Below are 10,384 nucleotides of genomic sequence, written 5' to 3'. Positions count from 1 at the left end.
CAGGTAGGACACTGGAACACCGATGCTCAATTCGAGTCCTTTTTTCATGAGGAAGTGAGTTAGTTGTGGGACACTGCTAGAGTTTGACAGCTTAGGCTTCAAAAAAAGAAAAAAACCAAACAGCACACCATTCTCCAGTGACTTTGCTCTGTCAGCAGGCTTTGGAACGGACCCCAGTAGCTCCTTAAAGTCATGCTGGTTAACAATCTGCTGACAACTCAAGCAAGTTTGAAGGACATTAGTACTGTCACTGTCTCTGCTATATCTGAGCTGAGATTACATGCAAATTCATGGGATAGTCCTGATAAGCTCAGCATTGGTCTTTAAGCATTATGCCTTAATTCATGTACGCATTTCCCTTCTAGCATGAACATATTTGACCCACAGGTAGGGTGAAAAGACAGCTGATAAGAACCTCTAAGCCAATTGTATTTCACAAAAGAATCCCCCACCTCAATCCATAAACCAGAACTGTCCCTGTCAAACTTTCAGCACAGGGAACTAGAATGATGTGTAGTCACCTGTAATGGGTGATTACAAGCTTTATGGGATTACTGAATAGCCATGCTATTTTGTAATTGGAGAAATGATACTTCAAGTTTTCTTTATATTAATAAACCTGTAGGAAAAGCTGTTGTTACACTACATATTTTGCTATGTCTCAGTAAATGATATTCTTCCAGTATTAGCTCAACAGTTTTTAAATGTTCATGGTGCTTGAAGGTTATTTGATCACTGTATTAGCATATGCACAGTATGTATTACACAGCAAACCAGATTCCATGAATTTTCATTCTGACCACAAATACAGTCTGACAATAAGCAGATAAACAAAAGACAGAACAAATCAATTTCACTGAAATCCTTCCCTCTGCAGTGTACCATCTGGTAAAAGTAAAAATGCCTGAAGGCTTTTAGTTATTCAAGTTTATTTTGTGTTATTCTTTGTCTACCTTCACTAATATTGTTCTCTTCAGCAGCCAGCTAGCCCAGTGGGGCCTGGTAAAGCCATTATAATTAAAGGTCTGTTTAATTTTTCTTTTAAGATCTCTTTACAAACAATTAGAAATTTATTGCCTGATCATAAAAACTTGTTTAAGCTGAAAACTGGCATGGAAAACCTTTTCCTGAAAGAACACTCCTAAATTTTATTTATTTAGAAATGAAGGTATCACCTCAGGATTTGGCAGAGTTTTAACAACTGTGAGTGAGTTGTACCATGGCTTGTTAGCATCCTGCACATTTTTACATAAATTTGTAAAGTATTTCTTTCCTATTTGAGTCTCAGTTCTGATCTGACTACTGAGGTATTGCATATATTACTGGTTTTATATATTTTAAGCCTAAACACACTCTGACAAGGCAGAAGACTGTGGTCCCTGTTGTTGGGCTCCTGCTACAGAGGAGAGGTAACTTTCCCAAAAGCATTCTGGAAAGTGGCCACAAAGAAAGTAGAAGAGTCTGGCTCTTTGGTCTAACACCTGTTGAATTTTTTTTGAGATAATTATTCCCTATGTGTGTTTAATAAGTTAGATTTCTCCTTAGTCTGACAACAACGAGATCAGAAAGGATATATTCACTTTTCATCCACAAAAGCATAAACAATCTACATTGTTTAATAATGTAGATTCAGTAAGGCATACACAAAAGCAACAATCTACCTGCACGGTCCCAAAAAGCACACGTGCTTGTGTTTTACTGAGGATGACAAACACACCTATGAATGACTGAAAGGGAAGAGGGGAGATGCAAGGCCATAAAGTATAAACAACAGTCTAAGAGACAGTGTAATCCACCTTTGGATTTCACCTCTGTAATTTGTCTTTGCAAGCTTAGTAAAAAATAAGGGGATGAAGCAAGTATCTGTAAAAGACAAAGGAGCCAGAAGGGGGACATCATGTATCTTATTGAAACCTACCCCCCCCACCCCCGCCCAAATTTCATGAGCTCCATCTGTTCTCTTCACTAATACACAGCAAGGGTAATCCCAAACTGCTGCAGGTCGCGAGAAGAAAGTAAGCACCAGCCCCTCTCCTGCTGCTGCAGCTCTGCAGGCAAGTAGCCAGCCTGAGGCCAAAGCTCTTGGATCAGGTCCTCCCAGACCGCCCAGGCAGTAGGGACAGGGCCCAGGGGCCTTGGTAAAAGGACTGGTCTTTGAAGGTACCTGAAAACCCAGCTGGGTCTGAGGAAACCTAAATGCTTGGGAGACCGTTTTTTCCTTCTCTGCACTGGCAAGGTTATGGACTGGATCATGTGACTGATGGGCAAACAAATATCACAACAAACTGCAAGAGTATTTGAAAATCTGTACTTTAGAGGCATAGGGACTACCCAAGGTCAGCTGGTGGACAGAGACAGAAAGCTAACGAGAAATGCCTGGAAATGCAGAGAGAAACAGCACAGGAACTCTCGTTTAGTGTAAAACAATACCAGTCCTGGCCTTTCCAGCCATCTGCCCATGCTTTAAACTACCACATCGCTAACACAGGCAGGCAGGTCTTCATCTGGTGCCACTGATTCTGGGCTATGGGAAACAGAAAACCATTATCTTCACAGTTTGCCAAGTAGGGGTCCCAGAAAGGGGATGACTGTGTTCACTCACTGCTCTTCAGCTGTAAGCACTGGCAGCATTGCTCATCACCCAGCACTGTTAGTACAGACACAACTATGTTCTTTTAAATGGCTTCTTCCCCATTCAACCACTCCTCTGCTTTGACTTTAACTTAGAAAACAATAGAAAAACTGCTTTATCTTCCCCAAATATACAGTACATGCTTCCTAGTTGTTCCCTGAATGTATTTTAATATATTTTTAAATTGTTAGTACTGCCAAACTCCATTTTTCCAGCATTACAGCAGAGTCGATTTTTTATCCAGTCTATGGTGGAGCTTTCAATTGCTTTTTGTTCACTCAAAAAAAAGAAAGCATCGACTGTGTTGGTTTTCATGCTCTTTATAAAGCATTGGACATACCAATGTGTTTGAGATGCAAAGAGCAGAGGAGGCTTGTCTGTCTTTGGTCCAGTTCTGCATGCAGTGTAATTAAACCTAGCCCTTACTATTTCCTACAGACTACCTTCCATTTTTGGTTGGAAGCAGACTGTATGGGCAAGTAGCAGATGTTTCCTTTTAGTTTTCCATATGACTGTGCAGATGCCCAATATGTGAAAATGATTATCTGGCAAGAGGTGTTATGAGGAACTGCGGCTCCTTTTGTGCTCTATACATTTCACTCAGATTTCCTGGGGCTCTCTTTTTATCCCCAAGATCATTATTCAGTCTCTTGATAAAAAAGTGAAACACAATTATAGCATGCGGGTTTTAACCTTGGCAACAAATGTCTCAAGCATACTCTAGCGAGAGGGGAGTTTAGCTTTTCTGACCTTTCCCTGCAACTTAAGCACTATTTGGTATTCTTCTTTTCCTTGCCCTACACTACTGTGAGACATGGCTATGCTCTGACATGTTTTACATCCAAGCAGTAAGTGGAGCAGCTTCTGTTCTCACTCACAGAAAGGTATTCCTGACAACCATACACCAAAGTTGGATGCAATGAGGAGAAATACTGGCTCAGGGGGTACTGTTAAAAGGATCTTCCTCATAACTTTCAGGTGCACATGTGAGTTTGAGAAAAAGTGCCCTGCAGCTTGCTCTGCCCAGCACTCTCATAGCCTTGGGGAAAGCAATGTCATAGAAAGCCCTGCAAGAACAGGGGTGACAAGAGTGCTAGGTCACAGCAGAAGCACAATCCACATGAGACTGCAAAAGACTTCTCGCAGAGTGGGGCAAAATACCCTGCCTCGTCCAGCCCATGGCCTGTAAAATGCTCTGGTGTCTTCTGGCATGCAAAAGCACTGCATAAAAGCAACTCATTATCACTTGTTCTGAGCACGCAGAGAATTACTCCAGTTGGCAGGAACTCCTGGGAGGCTCTTTAAGAAAGTGAGCCCACTGCAGTGTTTTTAAACAAACATCTTTCTGGGGTTGCTTTTTGGCCCCATTTCATTAAAAAGTTAAATCCAGAAGCAAGCGCTGCATTTTTTTTTTTCCCCAAGCATTTACAGGTGTTCACAGCACACCTGCTCCCTACCACTCCTTTTTTAGATTTTTGCCAGATAGGTGACTTTTCAAATAGCAGCATAGTATTGACTGAGCATGTTCAGGAGTGACTTCCCTTCATCGGTTAGGTCAAGCTGTGAAATACTGAGCCAGACAGAGACATGGACTTCCACTGGCAACTATCACTCAACAGTTTCTGCTGCTAAAGGAGAAGTTCTTGTGAATCTTTCTGCTGAAGCTTTCAGGACACCTTGGACCACATGTGCTATTCATTTATCTCCATAATAATGGTTTCATATGCTATGTGGAGGTAGGAGGAAGATACATGATGTTATCTTCGCACTTCTTCATTCTTTTTGTGGGCTAAATCACAACATTGGTAAAATCATGAAAAGATTTTAAAAAGATTATTACAAAGTCCAAAAGATTACTGACTCTTGAAATGCAGTTTTGATTCTGACCTTGATAGTAAATGCAAAAAGGACACAAAAAGGGTCTTTTATCCTATTGCCAAAGGAAGAAAAAGAAAAACAAACCCAAGAGAGACAACAGAAAGTAGTATGTGTTTCAGCATTCAGCTGCAATGCAAGATTAAAGCTTCTGACTTCATTTAGCTTCACTAAAACCCCTTAGGTGGTGACAGCTGTGTGGAACAGGAACCAGTTAAGCTCCCATGTAGGTTATGGTATTGAGCCCATTCAAGTATTCCCTGCAGTTCTGACCACAGACAGCACTTAGTTGCTGTTGTATGTTTATCTGTTGTACATCTCAACCAGCCCACACTCCAGCAGCAACTGGGAGAAGAACTTGCAAAAAGCTTTGCAATCACTGTCACAAAGGTGACCAGATATCATTATCATGCCCTTGCTTTTGGTTACTCCATAGCATTCTGGGAGCAACAGTTTAGCTGAATTGCTTCATTTTCCCTTGATAGACAAGTTGACTGTGCCACAGCAAAATTCCCATGCCCAAGAAGGGTGATAAATATGCAAGAGGTTGAGTGCTCACTTAATTACCTTATCCTCCCGCTACCAGTAGTGATGCTTTGTTCAACTTTGAAGCAAGGAAACTGCTATGTAAATAACAAACTAAATTGTTCAGTCCAGGAATACGATGTATGAGGTCTGAAGCTGTATGTATCACTGGTTCTGGCGATTTCTACTCAAATCCAGTGAATCTACAGCAGTTGGCAGCAAGGTTTTGTAAATGAGGTGCTAAAGACAGCTCTTCCCATCTTTTTCAGAATTTAAGCCACAAGGTCATATGAGATATCCCAAAACTGGTTTTAATTTTAGCAAAGAAGGTGTTAAGTCATGCATTTTACTGTTTAAACCAAATTTTCCCTTCATTCATTTGAAGAAAAACCTAAATATTAGGCTTATGAGCTGCCAAAAGCAACGTAGCCTGCATTGAGATTTCCATAAACATGTCCTGACATTATACTGTCCTTGTGGCAACGGTATACTACACACATGAAATTGCTTTGTGATGCCTGAATATTCAGAGCACAGATCTGTTGCATTCTAGAGCTTCTGGCAGACTCCACTCCAATGATTTAGGCACTGAAGCTGGTAGGAGGGAAAATTAAATGAAGCCTATGCAAAAGCTTTCCAGGCTGTTTTTCATCATTTTAAGTCTACTTCAATTTACATACTCTTTTGGGGTCATTTTGTCTTTTCCCCTGTTAAGCTCACCTATTAACACATTTTAGCGTTAGGCAATACATGTTAGCATTTTTCAAGCTAAAACATGACTAATGAAGAATTTCAGTTCTGAATTTACTAATATAGCACCTCCCCCGCATTCTTAGGTCACGATAGAATTCTAAGCCTGTTCCATGACCAGAGCAACTATCATTTAAAGACTGAATTGACTGTGACTGCCTGCAAATACGATTAGACATGTAAGTGACATTATATATTTTTAACACTGTTACAAAAAAAAAATTTCAAGTGAGAACTACACAGCAAGTGAGACCCAACTATGAGTTTATTCAGAGAAAAGGTCAGGGCCTTCTTAACAGAAACCATAAACATTTTAAGTTTTCTAAAATCATATGAAAACACCCCTGAGAACCACCAAAAAAAGGTGCAAGGTGTTGGTGAACTTTACTTAATTTTTCTATACCAACAATATAATTACTGCATTTTAGTTCATAAGCAAACATCACTATACTGGCTCCAGAGCACTCCTGACAACAATACGCAGTTTAGTACAACTGGTGATTGCAGCCCATGTTCACTGGAGTACAGAGACAGAAACCTTACTGCTAGACAGTAAGGTAACTGGTGGCTTAGTGCAACAGAATCTTCCACAAAATCAGCTCAGTAGCACTTGGACTTCCTGCTCATACAGAAGTGGAGCCCCAGCGGCACTGAAGTCACTTTAGATGCATCATTGAAGACAATGAATACACCACTGAAGTCCAGAGTTAAACTTCTGCCAATACTACTGCACTTTCATAAAATACGCTCATAAAAATACCGACACATACTGTGGATGAATTAGGGGTGAGAAGTTTTTGTACTCTTCTGTGATTTGTAACCGAATCTTGTACATTTTAATACAGTTTTTTCTGTTTACTGCCACACTGTATAATACACAGGTTTTATATGGCATCTATGCTTAATAAAAGGCTGAGTAAAACTCAAACCAGAAAATATTTTTCTATGACAAGTATATACAAAATATGCAACTTGCTATTACAGCAATTATTTCTGCTACAAGTTTTCAAAGGGTGTAGACATATATGCTGAAGAACAGGAATAACCAACATTATAATTATATGGAAAAAATTTAGAAAAAAGGAGAGAAAACAATGAGGAAAAAGAATGAACTAGAGATGAGAACTGGAAATGAAGTGATGGATAGGAAAGTTAGAAAAACTACGAGAGAAAGAAAAAAAAAGAATGGTGGGATAAGAAGCAAAAGATGGTGGGAAATGAAGAGACAGTAAAGGACTGGCTGTCAAAGAAGATAAGATCAAAGAAGAAGTATAAAAAGAAGAGATTTAAAGAAGGTAAAAGACTTCAGAAAACCCCACAGACAGGATTTTTGAAAAAGCTTTCATTTGCTCAGATATGCTGCCACTGAACTTGATTAAAAAAAATTAAGTCAAGGTGGATCACTTAGGAAAAAAACCCATAGTGAGATTTTTTTCAAAGAACTGTAGTTTTGTCTCCCTTTATGTATGTAAACATACACTTATGCATATATTACTTCTTGGTTGGTAAAGAGTTACTTAATGGCACCACATATTTTTTTGATGAAACCAAATACTGCAAACAAACAGGGTGTAAGTGACCCCTCCCCACCAATGCCAGTGGCCTGATTAGCCCCTCTTTTCTCAGGTGGTGTGGATGGATCTCAAGCTGATTTACCTACCAGCTGTGTAACTCTGCAAAAGCAGCTTTGATCTTCTTCACTGAATTATCCACTTCCTCTTTGATCATCATACGATATCTGGTTAGAGAAACAGTGCAACGCTGCAAGTCTTTTACTGATTTTTCAATGTTCGGCCCTAAAATAGAAAACAAAAGAAGAAGCACAGAAGTCAGAAAGCTGGTTTCGGCTTTTCTGAATGAGGGAGCAGAAATAGTTCAATGTGTTATTTGCCCAGATTAGGATGAAGTGGTCATCCTACTTAAGTCCATAAATCCAATTTTTCCATAGTCCTTCTGCGGTGCTCTTCAGTTTCCAAACATGTTTGCTCAAATTCATTCCCCAAATCAAAAAAATGTTAAAACAGCACTATTAATTCAAATTATTTTAAATTTCATTCAATAAAACGTTAAATAGACCATAAATTGTTCTACTAATTTCTGTTATGCTGAACATGATTCTGCTCTCACTTTCCAACACATCTCTTCTTCACATATGTGCTTTTTTTTTTCCCCTAGAGGCCTCAGCTGTCTGATCACCTCAGCACACAGCAACCAGGGATCCAATTTACCTCTTCTTTTGACTGAATCATCTGTCTTTGTTTCAAGTTGGGTTGTAGCATTGTATGATTTAACTGAAGAAGATTTTGACTTTGGCCTGCCTAGGTTACACTGGAGTTGAACTGATGACTGAAGAGACTCATGCTGTTCTACTCCATTCATAGTCTTTGGGTTTAATTCCACAGATACTCTCTGGTGTTCTCGTTCTTTGTCTGCAAGAAAACATCAAGGTAGAAAACAGGGTGTTATAAGATTAAGAAAGATATGAAGCCTTATTGTTCAGTCTGAATGACAAGTTTGTTTTTTCTTTTTCCACTGGCACACATTCTACAGAACCTTGGAAAGCAATGACAGAACAGAAACAAAATGGTTTTGGTTATTAAACACTAATCTGAACACAACTATGTTTCAACAGTCTAAAAAGAAAAACCCATAAAAAATCAACTCTTCCATGGTGATATGAAAAAATACCTCATAACATAGAAAGCATACTACCAATTGTAATCTTTGCCCAAATACTAAGAGAACAGAACTAGAAAGGAAGTCTGCTATGGAAAGCATGAGACTTTAATGTTGAGATATACATATATATATATATCTACCTCACACAAAAAACATTCATCTTTTAATCAGCATTTTAAAAGCACTGGTTAATTAACATTCCTACCTGAAATACTTACCTTGCCTGACTACAGATTTCTGTCAAAAACAGCTGCTAAGAGGGACCAAGCAGGAAATGAAACAACATCAAAGATTAGGCTCCTGGGTTCAACAGCTTCAGATGGGTAAGATAACAATGCCCAAGCCTGTTTGGCTGCCACAAGACAACCTGGTTTACTCTTTCCAAGACTCCAAAGGGATTCAAGATATCAGCATCATGACAGAGGGACAAGCAGCCAAAGAATGGCTATGAAAACTGACAGGTAAGGCCAGCTATTACTGCCACTGTGAATTTTAGTTAAGGAAACATGCATAGAAAATGATTTGTTGTGTTAACTCATTTTTCTAATCTTTGTACTCACTTTGATGAATGAATGATAGTTTGTTCTGAAGATGCTCTTTATGCATCACTTTATTCAGCTGATGTTGTGTGATGTCTGGAGAAAAGGGGCTTGTCAGATTAACAGCTGGATTGTAAAACCACGTTGTGGGATTAACACTGCTGGGACTGAGGGATACCACCTGGACAGCTCCAGGATATCAACTAGTGACTTCTTTGTGCCCTGGCTGGGCACTAGGATGGGTGTAGAGTACATCTTGATATGTTTCCATGGCAATCACATAACACCAGAGGAGCAAGGAAGAATATCAGCACCCACATTTCTAAAACAGCTTTTGTTTATGGCCTTTAAAAGGTGAGTCTGCAAGCAGAAAAAGTATCTTACATAAAACAGTATGTAAGAAAATAGCTAAAGAAGTTAAAGAAACCTGCCTATCTGTGAAAGCAAGAAACACCAGGTATGCAGCACTCTGAACATATCAATGCAGATACCAGTCTCATACACAGCAAGGAACTCTGTCCTGAGTAACGTAAGTGCCATTAACCTCGAGCAACCTGGCTGCATCTCACACTAACGCTGATAGCTTTGATTTATAAAGAATGTTCTTTCTACTGCCAGTTGAGGCTGACCTTGCTAAACAACTCCAACAGATAGATAGAAACAAGTAGTCTATCAGCTAAGCTATAGAGAAAGGCCAAGGCTATTGGGTTCTGTTCCCAAGATTAGATCTTTTGAAATTTGTTGAAGTGCAAAATTGTTATTTACTGCATTTAATTAGCAGCTTTGGTATACTTGTCAAGACAAATGACAAACTGACAGCTTTTTGCCTAAAGAAAGTCATCTAGAACAATGGTTATACTCTAAAAACTTTTTAATCATCTTTTGTCTGCGATATACTTTGACGCTGTTTCTTCCAAAATGACATGAGCTACTTTGAAACCCAGCAGCAAGGTGACGAACATAGCCTAGCAAACAATACCTTAGTATGCTGCAACTGAACTTTCAAATTTGATTGAGGACAATCAACACAATTAAAAATAGATTGAGAAAGTTTCCATCAAATCTCTGATGACTTGGGCCAGCTAAGAAACATGTATAACAAAATCTAGGGACAGTCTGTCTCAAATACTTGAAAGAGAAGTCAAAGGTTGGGTAATAGTACCTACAAGTAAACCGTTGCAGGGTTCAGTACCTGGTGGCTTGGAACTTCAGCACTAGCCTAATGTGTGACCTCCGCTGTATTAACCATCAAGTATTACCAGACCTGCTAGTAATGGCAGCAGCCCAAATAAACTTGCTTTGATATCTGCTGAGCTGCCATCTTCAAAATGAGTGGTTTATCTTGTTATAACAGCTTGCCATTCAAAACCTTTTAAATAAAGTG

General features: G+C 39.3%; 1 protein-coding gene across 1 annotated transcript in view; it reads right to left on the bottom strand.

The window, feature by feature from the left end:
* The window catches only part of SPATS2L (spermatogenesis associated, serine-rich 2-like), a 64,923-nt gene that overhangs the window by 15,454 nt on the left and 39,085 nt on the right, over positions 1-10,384 (bottom strand). The window contains 2 exon segments of the mRNA XM_009331600.1: positions 7,443-7,578; positions 8,011-8,211. Of these exon segments, the coding sequence (XP_009329875.1) occupies positions 7,443-7,578; positions 8,011-8,211 (337 nt within the window).

Source organism: Pygoscelis adeliae, unplaced genomic scaffold (genome assembly GCF_000699105.1).
Source record: "Pygoscelis adeliae isolate BGI_AS28 unplaced genomic scaffold, ASM69910v1 Scaffold160, whole genome shotgun sequence".
NCBI lineage: Eukaryota > Metazoa > Chordata > Aves > Sphenisciformes > Spheniscidae > Pygoscelis > Pygoscelis adeliae.
This window is presented reverse-complemented; position numbering and strand designations above follow the sequence as displayed.